Raw genomic sequence first — 14,317 nt, 5'->3', positions numbered from 1 at the left:
ATAACTTAAATATTATCTAAAATTAATGTTTTTATTAAGGGATTTTTCTATTTATTTTACATATCAACCACAGATTCCTGTCCTCCCTCCTCCCACCCCCCCCAGCCTTCCCCCAACCCACCCCCATTCCCACCTCCTCCAAGTAGACTATTTCAAATTAATATAATCTCGGCCCATCTCTTTAGAAATTTAAACCTAAAACTAAGGACGTAAAAACTATCTACATATATAAAATATTTAGATTGTCATCTTAAGAGAAACCTAAACTGAAATGAAAAATGGGAACGCAAAAAAAAATTCTTAAAAATTGGCCTTTTGAGTATCTAAAAGGAAAACGGTCCCCTAGATCTGGAGTTACACCCAATACTGGTGCTGGGAACCGAGGGGTCCTCTGCAAGAGCAATGTGTGCTCTTAACAGCTGAGCATCTCTCCAGTCCAGAAAGAATTTCTTTCTTTTTTGGGGAGGGGGTAGTTTGGAGACAAAGTTTCTCTGTGTAGCCCTGGTTGTCTTGAAACTAACTCTGTAGACCAGGCTGGCCTCGAACTCACAGAGATCCCCCTGCCTCTGCCTTCCGAGTGCTGGGATTAAAGGTGTGCGCCACCACCACGCGACCAAAAAGAATTTCTTAATGAACATTTTCCCATTTAGATATGTGTTTTGGAGGTCTAGTATAACCCAGATTTTCGAGCCACTTTTAAAATAATCTCAGATATTATTAGTGGGGTTTTGTTTTGTTCAGAATCACGTTATGTGGCCTCGGCTGTCCTCGAGTGCTGGAATTCAGGCCATGTGACCTTTCAGATCCCCGATATGCAAAGAGAGTGCACTGTGGAGGAAAGAAGTCAAATAGCATTCAGAGCAAACCCATGCGGTTTGCTAAGAGTACGGGGCCTTCCAGTCACCTTCCCAGACAGGACCCCACTCCAGTCAGTCACCTTCCCAGACAGGACCCCACTCCAGTCACCTTCCCAGACAGGACCCCACTCCAGTCACCTTCCCAGACAGACAGGACCCCACTCCAGTCACCTTCCCAGACAGGACCCCACTCCAGTCACCTTCCCAGACAGGACCCCACTCCAGTCACCTTCCCAGACAGACAGGACCCCACTCCAGTCACCTTCCCAGACAGACAGGACCCCACTCCAGTCACCTTCCCAGACAGGACCTCACTCCAGTCACCTTCCCAGACAGGACCCCACTCCAGTCACCTTCCCAGACAGACAGGACCCCGCTCCAGTCAGTCACCTTCCCAGACAGGACCCCACTCCAGTCACCTTCCCAGACAGGACCCCACTCCAGTCACCTTCCCAGACAGACAGGACCCCACTCCAGTCACCTTCCCAGACAGACAGGACCCCACTCCAGTCACCTTCCCAGACAGACAGGACCCCACTCCAGTCACCTTCCCAGACAGGACCCCACTCCAGTCACCTTCCCAGACAGACAGGACCCCACTCCAGTCACCTTCCCAGACAGGACCTCACTCCAGTCACCTTCCCAGACAGGACCCTGCTCCAGTCACCTTCCCAGACAGACAGGACCCCACTCCAGTCACCTTCCCAGACAGACAGGACCCCACTCCAGTCACCTTCCCAGACAGACAGGACCCCACTCCAGTCACCTTCCCAGACAGACAGGACCCCACTCCAGTCACCTTCCCAGACAGACAGGACCCCACTCCAGTCACCTTCCCAGACAGGACCCTGCTCCAGTCACCTTCCCAGACAGACAGGACCCCGCTCCAGTCACCTTCCCAGACAGGACCCTGCTCCAGTCACCTTCCCAGACAGACAGGACCCCACTCCAGTCACCTTCCCAGACAGGACCCTGCTCCAGTCACCTTCCCAGACAGACAGGACCCCACTCCAGTCACCTTCCCAGACAGACAGGACCCCGTTCCAGTCACCTTCCCAGACAGACAGGACCCCACTCCAGTCACCTTCCCAGACAGGACCCGGCTCCAGTCACCTTCCCAGACAGACAGGACCCCACTCCAGTCACCTTCCCAGACAGGACCCGGCTCCAGTCACCTTCCCAGACAGGACCCCGCTGCAGTCACCTTCCCAGACAGGACCCCACTCAACGCACGGAGCGATCATGTTCTTGACAGCAAGATGACAAGTTTGAGGAACTTAATGGGTGGTCTGCCAAGCGACCTCTGATGTGGGCTGGGTGTGAATACAAGACACCAAGAGAATACTTGGGCTTCTATCCAGACAGCACAGTGGGATGGGGTGACCTCTCCATGTTCCTGGAATTGGGCAGATAGCCAACCAAAGGGAGAAGGTGCCCATTAAAAACTAATTCACCCTGGAGGACCACAGGAACACTCATCCCAAAGAGAACATTAGTAAAACAGCCAGTGAGGATAAAGAGTGACTTCTTCCAAAGTAGGGAGGTATATGGAGGGACACACACATGCACACACACACACACACACACACACACACACACACATGCACACGCACACGCACACATATGCAAGCTGGTGTGTGAAGAGTTTGGGAAAAGTAATGTTCTGTATTTAAAACATGAAATCTCCAGCATTTTTTAGGCTGGGAGTGGAGGGCAGGACAGCGGCCAGCCAAGTGCTCCCGTGTGATATACAAAGCCCTGGGTTCACACAGAGGAGGAAGGGGCCTGAGGTGGTGGTGAGTGAAAGAGCATTACCTAGCATGTATGATGCCATGGATGACAACCCAACCAATCCATATTTAAGAACAATGGTCACCTTCTCTCAGTCCCAGACTCCTTCAGCCATCCCCCCTGGCTGTTTCAGACCCAGATGGGATGCCTTCCATGTACCAGATTAGCAAAATGGAGCCCATGCCCACTCTTCAGTTCACTCTAATAGTCATTGCTTTCAGGCTGCCTGGGGTGGGAGAAGGGAGGATGTTTACTATATCTTTTTTTTTTTTTTTTTTTTTTTTTACAATTAATCACCATTAAGGCATCCACTCTCTTAAGAACTAAGAAGGATAGCTGAGCATGATGGCACACACCTTTAATACAAGCATGTGGGAGGCAGAGGCAGGCCAATCTCCGTGAGTTTGAGTTCAAGGCCAGCTTGGTCTACAGAGCGAGTTCCAGGACAGCCAGGGCTACACAAAGAAACCCTGTCTTGAAAAAAACTAGAAGGAGGAGGAGGGGAAGGAGGGAGAGAAGAAGGAGAAGGAGGAGGAGGAGGAGGAGAGAAAAGAAAGAAAGGAAAGAAAGGAAGGAAGGAAGGAAGGAAGGAAGAAAGAAAGAAAGAAAGAAAGAAAGAAAGAAAGAAAGAAAGAAAGAAAGAAAGAAAGAAAGAAAGAACTAAGAAGGGCTTGAATCTCTTAAGTCCACCCAAATAAAACTCCATTTTCCAAAGTCCGACCAAGCTTACAAGCCTTTTAGTATAAGACTGTCATAATTTTCCAATTGCAGGATTTTGGAGCCATTTCTTCAGTGCTCCCCCCTGCCCCCACTGCCCCACCACATACAGAGGTCATTTCGTGTGGACGCTCCACTACCCAGAGAACCTGTCTGTGATGATCTTGACCTCCAAGCATGCTGGGACCCACGGAAGCACCCACCTGGCGTCTCCACTCGGCGGTAATGGTACGGGTTGATGCAGACCTCCTTCTGCTTGGAGCCGAAGGGGAACTCACAGCACTCCAGAGGCTTCAGCTCATGATGGGACTGCAGGTCTGGCCAGCGCCACACACGGCAGTAGATGACATGGGGCAGCCCCTTGCGGTGGGACACCTGCAGGCGTCCATCCAGGGACCTGGGGATGGTGACGCACTTGCTAGGCTGGCCTGGGCAGCTCAGCGCCCTCTCCAGTTCGTCCATGGCTCCTTTCTTCTTCTTTAGCTTCTTCACCAAAGAGTCCACGGCCTTCTCTGCCCACTTCTCCTCTTCATCTCCCTGCTTCCAGCCCAGCAGCCGCTTCACTGCAGGGCTGGTGAAGGAGAAGAGGGAGCTGATGGGGGTGCTGGGGTGCATAGGAGGCAGACCTCCGGCTCCTGCACACGGGAAGAGGATGAGGCCTGTCAAGGCTTGCAGGGCCCTGGGCAGGTCAGCACCAAGCACTTGTCCACGGGTGTCATAGGAACGAGCTTGCCTTTTCTTCTGGAAGCGGTGGGGACTGATTTAAGTTGGGAGACGGGCTGACTTCTTCCAAAGCGCTTGGGTGGATGAGCGGTCCGACTCTGAAAGACAGGACAAGCCTTCGTGAGGAAGGGCAGAAAGGACAAATCACCCTCCCAACATTTTAACTTGAAAACTCCTCAAAGTCCTTGTTGATCCCCCTCTTCCCCTCCCAGCCGGCTCTTGGCCACAGCCTTCCAAATCCCTCCTGCAGTTTCTCTCTTCCTCTCCATTTTCCCCAGCACGGAGCACAGCCTGTCCCAATGGCTGTGGCCCCAATATGGCTTCTCTCCCTCTCACTCTCTCCCACACCAATTTCTTTTCCTCCCAAACACAATTCCCATCAAATCACTCTCCTGTGTAAGAAATGGTGTGGCTCCTTCAGCTACCAAATGTAGGCTCTGCCTGGGTTTTCAGGATTCCCAGTCCCTCCCTCTGCACATGTGCCCTTTCTTTATTTCCCAGTTGCACAAATAATCCACCCTCTGTGTGGGAAATGTGTGCAAACCAATGTAATCAAAAAGGAAGACACTGAGATCTCCAACCATCACTGGTCAGACTTCGCTGCACAGCGTTCCAGAACAGCTGTACTCAGAGTGTGTTCCCAGGAACCACTGCAGCTCCCTGAGACCCCTTCCAGGCTGCGAGGTCCTCTCTCTTCGAAATCCACATCTCTGTGAACTATATTCTTTTTGCACACATCAGCCGAAACAGCAGATTGTAGCAGGTTGTATGGGGGGGTGAAAATGAGAACACGGATGCCATCCGTTACACCAGCATTCAAGAGATTTGTATAGATATACAATGCCCTTTTCTTGCCAATCTTTTAAACATAGTCTTTAGTTTTAAAATGTTTGCCTTGAGGCTGGAGAGATGGCTCAGCAGTTAAAAGTACTTGCTGCTCTTGCAGAAGACATGAGCTCACAATCTTTTAACTCTAGGCCCAGGGAGCTGCAATCTGCTGCCCTCTTCTGGCCTCTTTGGGCACTACACACATGTGGTACCCAGGCATACACACAAGGCAAAACACCAATAGAAAGTAAAAAAAGATTGTCTCCATAAAAGATGTGCTTATATTGATAAATCAGTAACTTTAAAATTACATTTACTTGTTTGTTCGGTGTGTGTGTGTGTGTGTGTGTGTGTGTGTGTGTGTGTGTGTGTGTGTGTGTGTGTGTGACCTACAGAGGTCAGAGAACAATTTTTGAGTCACATCTCTTCTTCCACTATGTGGGACCTGGGTTGAACTCAGGTCTTCAGACTTTATGGTAAGCGTCATTTCCCACTGCACCACGTTGCTGGCCTGCAAATCAATAACTTTGTCAAAATTGTGTTTACTTTCCAAAATGGGAGAAAATTGACAGATGTAACCCACACAAAAACGCTAAAGTTTCTCCATGATTTTTAAGTGGACAGGAACCATGGACCAAAAAGTTTGAGAGCAGCTTTTCTAACAGTCACAGTGTCTGTCACACAGGTAACTGTGAACACCAAATGACACCACTGCCACGTTTGTTATTCTGTCCCCAAATCAACTACATCTCCCTGATGCTCTCACCCAAAGGATACATTCCTTCTGTGATCCTAAAACGACATATTCAGATTTCCTACCCAGGCAGTGGTGGCGCACGCCTTTAATCCCAGCACTTGGGAGGCAGAGACAGACGGATCTCTGTGAGCTCAAGGCCAGCCTGGTCTAAAAGCGAGTTCCAGGACAGCCTCCAAAGCTACACAGAGAAACCCTGACTCAAAAAACAAAAACAAAAACAAAAAACAAAAAAAAAGGAAAGAAAGAAAAGAAAAGAAAAAAATTCCTGAGCTACAGCTGCATTTGCTCTTCTTAGAAACGGTGGGGGACTAAACAAAACCTTCCCCCATATTTTAGAAAGCCGCTTCCTCATCCATGTGTAGTGAAGCTACTGGTCACATCTCTGTAGAACAAACTGACTCATCTGAGTCTCTTACAATCAGCATAGCTCAAAAATCTCCTGCAGTTGCTTGTTTAAGAGCCAAGAACACTCACTTTAAGTGCCGTTTTCTCCTTGGCGTCCCTGGGGGAAGGTACAGCTTTCTAGGTCTCCTTAGATAAATGTTTTTATTCTGCAAGTGCTAGGCTAGTATGCCACTACTGAGCTGCACTCTGAACCTTAAATTTCTTTGGAACAAAGGTGCTCTTTGATCCCCCTGCTCCCGTGGCCAGGATTAGCACCTCCAAAAAGCACTAAGGCAGCCTGTTTAGGCAGAGCTGATGACACCCAGTGCATGGAACGCAGTGCTTACACGCTCCATTCCTCACGAGGACCTTATTTAGGATGGTCCCAGGCAAACTGTGCTGAAGAGGCCAGTGGGAGTCTCCAAAGCTGCTCTTTTTCACTCAGTAGTTTGACTTACTCTCCATTTTCTTTTGAAAGGTTGATTTTTGTAGCTTAACAATTGTGAATTTATAAAGTATAGTTAAGTCATCATGCAGGAGTTATGTTTACTCAGTCTAGACAGCCTGCCTTGCAGCAAAGGTCGGCGTGGTCAGGAGTTTTCAGGAGGAGATGGAGCATGACGAAGAAGAACATGAGCCCAAGAGCTGTTAGTTTATGTGGAATTTGTTATTAGTAAGTTATGGCATAAATCTTTACTCTAAGTTCAGTGGTAAAGAAAAGCCTTTCATAAATATGTTCAGCAGAATTCAACTAAATACACTTTTAAAAAGAGAGAGAGAAACTCTCTGCTTCAAGGAACAACTAGCAGTTCTCTTCAATGGAATTGGTTTGTAAAGGGCGACCCTGACCCTTTATCTCCCCGTAAATTAACAGCTGAAGGGCGTGTAGCCCTACAATGAGTACAAGAGGCCCTGGAACAGGCCCACGTGCAGTATATAGATCTTTCTTCTCCCTTATTGTATTTGATATTTTGTTTTACTCATTCACCTACCGGAGTGTTTTGGCAAACAGGTCCTATTCTATGGGTATATTCCCCAGCTTCTCCAGCAAAAACCATTACTCCTTATCCACAGGCTGTTGCTCAGATTATACTTAAGGGTATCAAGATCAGTGTTCAAACTTTTGGTAAGGAGCCAGATATTGTGGTGACCCCATACACCCAGTCTCAAATATCATGGTTACAAGCTAATGATAATGATTGGACCATATTGACATGCTCCATGCAGGGTCGGTTTAATACTCACTACCCCTCCAATGATGTGTGTCAATTTTTTATATTGCATCCTGTTATATTTACCGAGATAATACAGATGACTCCTATTCCTCAGGCCCATATGGTATTTACTGATGGCACTTCACGTGGTTTGGCTGTGGTGATTTCTGGTAACATAGTTATTGGAGCAAAGTAACTTGTAGGAAAAAAAAAAGAAAAGAAAAGAGACTATTGTAAGGCAGCTAACACAGATAAAGTCAGCTCCATAGTGTGAAGGATGATCAAAACCTTGTATTCTTAGGTATGTGTCTGGGAGCTGGACACATCGACAATATAAACTTGGTATTTTTTTATTATGCTTTACAATCAAAGAGCTTGTGAAGTATTGCTTCTAAACCATATGTTTCCTCAGACTGTCTGAAGTGTACCTTGAATGATACTGTCGTCCTTCATTGATGAACTACAGGGCCCAAACGCCTTGACTCTTCAAGTCTGACCTCACTGTGCATTTCTAAAATCCCAGAAGCGGCACAGGGCCCCCATGGAAGATTTTAAGGCTGTAAGGGAGCTTCTATCCCAATAAGCAGAGACTCTTGCATGAAGGGAGAGGCTGAAGTGTTAAATACAGAAACTCACAGTGATAAATACCAGATTCATGACTGTGACCTCCTGAGAGAGAAAGAGGAAAAATGGAAATTGTCTGAAGTTGAAATTTAAGACAGACTGACTGGACGGTACACAGATGTTCAAACATTATCCTCTCTGCTTGTCTATATGCCTGATGTCTTGTTACTAAGAAATGTGTTAAAAATTAATCAAGCGGCCGGGCGGTGGTGGCGCACGCCTTTAATCCCAGCACTCAGGAGGCAGAGGCAGGCGGATCTCAGTGAGTTCGAGGCCAGCCTGGGCTACCAAGTGAGTTCCAGGAAAGGCGCAAAGCTACACAGAGAAACCCTGTCTCGAAAAAAAAAAAAAAAATTAATCAAGCTTAGAATTTCTTGAACGTGGATGTTCTTATCTATCGATAGTTTGTATTTGCCCAGAAGGAGTCTGTTAAGTGACTCTGTCACCTTTCCTAAGGCATTTCAGACACAGGAGGAACAAAGGGACCCTTGTTTATCAGGAGCATCCACAGTGCATCACATAGGTGCCCCCGTGAGTTCAACAGCGTCAGCCTGACTCCCTATAGCTTTCCACTATTGGAGAATCCAAATGTCCACTGACCATGGCCTCCAGCCCACATGACCTTCTGATGGTACCAGTGCCCTGCCATACAACTGAATAGAGCATCCTCTGGGGTCGTGAAGAAACTGCAAAGGTCATTTATACAAATTATAACAGTGGAAGAGTAAGTAGTATTCTTGTAGCTACGACATCTTTACAAAGTGTAAAGAACACAGAAACTAATGAAGCACAGTTTAGATTTGTTGCTGGAATCTTTCTAGAGTAAGCACTCCGACACCGATGAGGATGGAAAAGAGGAGATGTCACTGCTGGACGGAAGCCAGGACAGCTCCTCAAAGGCTCAGTCCCTGGTCTCACTATGTGGTTCTGGCTGTCCTGGAACTTGCTATGTAGACCAGGCTGGCATCGAATTCAAAGAGATCCACCTGCCTCTGCTTCCTAAGTGCTGGGATTAAAGACGTGCGCCACCACACCTGGCCAATTACTGACTTTTATTTCCCCTAATCTGGCCACCTTGGAAGAGTCTGTCTTTTAACTCTGAAGAGATAAGATCTCAAAATCCTGAGACAGATCTGCCAGACTGCTGCTCCAGATCATTCCAAAGTACATTCCAATGTAAGTGGAACCCTTGAGAAATTCTTCCTCAAAGACACAGCCCACACAGACTGTCACTCCAGGGCATCAGTTTCATTTCAAAGGAAGTTTAAACACACCAGTTTTGATTCTCTACTCATGGCCCGTGCTGAGGATGTACTAATGCCTGAGACAGAGGGCAGGAGACGGGCACCCAGGTCTGAGCCAGAGATAGACTGACACAGAAGATGAAGGAGAAAGGATCTGGCTGAAGGAAGGAAAGCAGAAGCCCTCCAAAGGCTCGATGACGCCCTCAGTCCCCATAAGCTGTGATTCTAAAAGGCACATGGGGCCCAAGAGGGGACTGGGAGGAGTGGGGGGAGGGGAAACTGTGGGCAGGATGTAATGCATGAGAGAAGAATAAAAAAATAAATAGAGTGTGAATGAACAAATGAAGCAGTAACAAGCCAGAGACGCTGTTTGTCAACCCCCATTCAGTCCCTCATTTGTCTCAACATACCCTCTACTCTGAAAGTCTACTGAATGCCCAGAAGAACGGCCCTTGGCCTTCTGGAGCTTAGACATTTGCTTGACCATTGGATGATGTTGTCAGACCATGGAGGACTGTGCAGGAAAGCACAGTGGTGTTGAGAAAGGAGCCAGGAACCTGTGTGGCCCCGCTGATACACACTGACCGCAACCAAGCCAAAGGGATAAGATAAGCCCTGGAGGCTGGAGGGCCAAGGATGTAGCACAGGGGTGTGGGGACTTGGGCCACTTCGTAGATGAAGGAAAGCCTGAAGAGTGGGCAAGGGGGTGGCTGGAGACATCCTAGGCTGGAGCGTGAAGGCAACTTGTAGAAAATCGGCTTACTCTAAGCGTGAAGGACTGCTGAATGGGTCTAAAAAGCAGAGAAGATAAATGGCTGGACTTCGGTTTGAGTGGTCCCACTGGACGCTGATGTGAAGATGCATAGGATGTGACAGAAGCAGAGAGTGACCAGCAGAGCTGCAGAGGAAGGCTTGGAGGGCTCAGCAGGGTGGCAGCAGCCAGCAGGATCCATGTGCTGTGCCTTGTTTTTCTTCAAGAAAGGAACTTTAATAGGGCATCCTACGGACATGGAGGAATAACAGTAGAGAGGAGTGCTTCATAAAACTAGCTGTGGTTTTATGTATTATCAGCCTCTAGTAGATGGAGGCAGGAAACTCGGGCGTTCAAGGCCATTCTTGGATCCATAGCAAGTTTGAGGCCAGCCTTTAGCTATATGAGACCGTGTTCTCAAAAAACAAATGGAGTGGTACATTTTGCAAAATGAAGAGAGGAGGAGAGGGAGCAGAGGGGAGTTTTATGTCCACTTGAGACAAACTAGAGTTATCAGAGGAGGGAGCCTCAATTGAGAAATTGCCTCCGAAAGGCCCAGTTGTAAGGTATTTTCTTAATTAGTGATTGATGGGAGAGGGCCCAGCTCATTGTGGGTGGTGCCTTCCCTGGGCGGGTGGTCCTGGGTTCTATAAGAAAGCAGGCTGGCTGGGCGGTGGTGGCGCACACCTTTAATCCCAGCACTCGGGAGGCAGAGCCAGGCAGATCTCTATGAGTTCGAGGCCAGCCTGGGCTACCAAGTGAGTTCCAGGAAAGATGCAAAGCTACACAGAGAAACCCTGTCTTGAAAAACCAAAAAAACAAAAAAAGAAAGAAAGGGAGGGAGAGAGAGAGAGAGAGAAAGAAAAAGAAAGGAAGAAAGAAAGAAAAAGAGAGAAAGAAAGGAAGGAAGGAAGGAAGGAAGGAAGGAAGGAAGGAAGGAAGGAAGGAAGGAAGGAAGGAAGGAAGAAAGAAAGAAAGAAAGAAAGGAAGAAAGCAGGCTGAGCAAGCTATGAGAAGCAAGCCAGCAAGTGGTATCAGCTCCTGGCTCCAGGTTCCTGCCCTGTGTGAGTTCCCGCCCTCACTGCTTTTGGTGATGAACTGTGTGTATGGAGCTGTGAGTGAAACAAACCCTTTTCCCCAAGCTGCTTCAGTCATGGTGTTCATCCCAGCAGCTGTGACCCTGGCTAAGACAGCAGGCTTACTCAGCTGGCCACTGGAAGACGCTAAGGTCACAATGAGGTGAGCGAAACTGGGAGGGGAGGGGTGAGAAATTTGAGAGGAATGGAAAAGGTGGGGAACTGGGAAGAGTCAGAAGAGCAGAGCATATTCTGAAGGGAGACTCCTGCATGGGCCCCTCATCCATATAGATGAGGACACACACACACACAAAAAGCACTGTGAGGTATATACTCCCCCCACCAAAAAGCTTTACTGTCAGAGAAAACCAAGTTCTCTTAGTTTAGAATGCCTGCTCTCACATCTGGGCCCCGCATGAGTGGCTCCTCCTCTTTATGGCTCAAGGTTGGGGAGGCTGGGGAGTTTGGGGGACCTGGGGGCTCAGAAGGCTAGGGAGGCTGGGAACTGGGGGGCTGGGGAGTTGGGGGTTGTGGGGACTGGGAACTAGAGGGGCTGGAGAGTTGGGGGCTGGGGAGGCTGGGAACTGGGGGGCTGGGGGGTTGGGTTGGGGAGGCTGGGGGTCTGGGACTATAAAGAAGCCCTATATTCAGGCTGGTACTCAGCTCTTAGGAGTCTCACATCCCTGCAGTTGGCTATCGAAATATAAACCAGCCACCTTTCCTCATAAAGCAGGCAAGGCTCTCAAGGGGGAAAGAAAAACACAACACTTGAATATTTTTTTTTTTTTTTTTGTGATGAGCCCACCACTCAGCATGTGTACATTAAGCCCCCTGAAGAAGTCAGGAAGGGCAATAGGGCACCATGTTAATAGAACAGCTGGAGAGCGGGGCTGGGGACATACCAAAACGCAACTGCATCCTGAGCCTTGGGCAGGGGAAAGAAGGCTGGGGAAGAAGGGTGGACGACTTTATAGGTGGGAGACTTTACATCCTGCATTTTCTATTGGCTGGAATGTATCTCCCAGCTTGGAAAAAGGCCCGACAGAAAATGAGGTGGGAAAGGTGGGGAGTGCTTTGCCCTTGGCTCTCAAAGTGCCAACTGAGCTTCCGAAGAAAATCCATCCTTGAACCTCTTCCTGAATAGGCTTTTTATTAATCAATGTTGATTCCTGCCCCGCCCCTCCCATGAACTTCCTGAAGTGGTGGCATCTGATTAGACACTCTGGGGTGCCCCCCGATCTTAATCCAGCTCTTGTTAAGACTGCAGAGGAGAGGGAGGGCACAGCTCAGCAGAACAGGTAGGAAGACACTGACTATGCTTGGGGATGGCCCTAGATTGGATCCCCAGCATGGGTCAAGAGGAGTGGGCAGTGGAGAGAGCGCTCAGTCAGGAAGTGCTTGCCTAGCAAGCATGAGGACCTACCTCAGACCAATCCTCACCACCTATATAAAAGCTGGAAGGGTGGTGTGAACCTGTGATCCCCACGCTAGGGGAGCAGGAGCAGGAGGGTATTTGGGGCCCACTGCCCAGTCTAGCCAGTCTGGGGTGTCCAGGTTCACTGAGAAACCCTGTCTCTTTTTGTTTTGTTTTTGTTTATTTTTGATTGTTTGTTTTTTGTTTTTCAAGATGAGGTTTCTCTGTGTAACAGTTCTAGCTGTCCTGGAACTTGCTTTGTAGACCAAGACTCACAGAAATCCACCTGCCTCTGCCTTCCAAGTGCTGGGATTATAGGCATTCATCACCACTGCCCAGCGAAAAACCCTATCTCAAAAAAGCAATCAAGGAAGATATCTGATGTCCACCTGTAGCTTTCACAAACACACACACACACACACACACACACACACACACACACACACACACACACACACTTGCCCACACAGGTACATACACACAGAGACGTACAGACATACACCAAAGAGAAACCTGTAAGCCTAGATTTCTCAAATCCCTAAAAATATATTCTATTGTCCCAGAAGTGTAACTTCATGCTTATTTCCTTCCCAAGATAAGAACTGTGAAGACCATAGTGGGTAGTGAACATCTTACACAGAGACAGCTCATTTCTCAGGAGTGAAACATGGCCCAGGCACATGGCTCAGTGGTGAAGTGCTAGACCTGAAGCATCTGATCCCCAGAGAGTACATAAAAATCATCAGACTGGCATACTTGCCAGCCCAGCCGAATCAGTGAGCTCCAGGTTCAGTGAGAAAACATAGAAGCTGGAGAGGTGGGCCAGCAGTTAAAAGCACCCATTGCTCTTACGAAGGCTCCAGGTTCAGTTCCCAGGACCTCCATAGAGGCTCACAGCCATCTGTAACTCCAGTTCCAGGGTATGTGATGCCCTCTTTTGGCTTCCACAGGCACTATTCACTCACATGAGGCATTCACAGACATGAACGCAGAACACTCATACATATAAAATTTAAAAAAGAAAAATAAGGTGGGCACCAAATTAGACCTCTGGCTTCTATGTGTGTGAGCACACACACACACACACACACACACACACACACACACACACACACACACACTAAATTTTTAGTGAAATAGCCCAAACTCAACAGAAGAATAATATAATGCCTTTAACTCATAGCAGAATCCAGACAGGGCCTCTTAACTCAGACCCGACTCAAAAGTGCTTCTTGATTTATAATAGAGTATGTTGATGGAACTTTCACATGCACGTGGATTTATAGCTTCACATTCTTGACAATGCAGGTCCTTGTCTCCCCTGGCATATCCATAACTCTTAGCGTGTTTAGAAAACATCCCACATTCTCAAGGGCAGTAAGCAGTCAGGCCAAGTATTTCTACATGAATGATCGATGAATTGCAAATTTGAGGTCCTTAGAAATCTATTTTTACTGCATTGTTTATAAACTTGTGAATAACTATTGCCCTAGAAAAAATTCTGGACCTTAGCAACCCCAAAAAGAATAAACTAGATCTTATGCAACAGAAGGTGTCTTGACTCCAAGCAAATCTAACCCATGAAAATCTGGGCTTACCACAAATATAAACTCGGGAAAGATTATCTTACGAAGTGAGTCATAATGAGTGTAAAAGTATGATTCTATCTCCCAAAACCTGCTTCACATTCAGCTTTTTGAGAGATAAATAGCCTTCTATTCAACAAATGTTTACCAAGGCCTTTCCAGACTGCCATCTGAGTTAGCAATAGACTTCATACAATTAACTACCAAAGGTGTATTAAATTCTTGGTTTGGTACCAATGCAGGCCCGTGAGCAGAATTAAGAGATCTCATTTTACTTCCAAAGTATAATTTTAACCTTAAAAATACACAAGTGTCTACCTTATGGCCTGGATATTGTTCTTGGGCCCTGAA

The 14,317-nt window shown here is 47.7% G+C and overlaps 1 protein-coding gene across 1 annotated transcript in view; it reads right to left on the bottom strand.

Moving 5' to 3' along the window:
- Smad9 (SMAD family member 9) overlaps nt 1-14,317 on the bottom strand; it is a 46,423-nt gene that overhangs the window by 14,300 nt on the left and 17,806 nt on the right. Inside the window, exon 2 of the mRNA XM_028873368.2 lies at nt 3,569-4,186. Within this exon, the coding sequence (XP_028729201.1) occupies nt 3,569-3,980 (412 nt within the window). The 5' untranslated portion in view covers nt 3,981-4,186. The remainder of the gene's footprint in view (nt 1-3,568; nt 4,187-14,317) is intronic.

Source organism: Peromyscus leucopus, chromosome 6 (genome assembly GCF_004664715.2).
Source record: "Peromyscus leucopus breed LL Stock chromosome 6, UCI_PerLeu_2.1, whole genome shotgun sequence".
In the NCBI taxonomy this organism is placed as follows: Eukaryota; Metazoa; Chordata; class Mammalia; order Rodentia; family Cricetidae; genus Peromyscus; species Peromyscus leucopus.
This window is presented reverse-complemented; position numbering and strand designations above follow the sequence as displayed.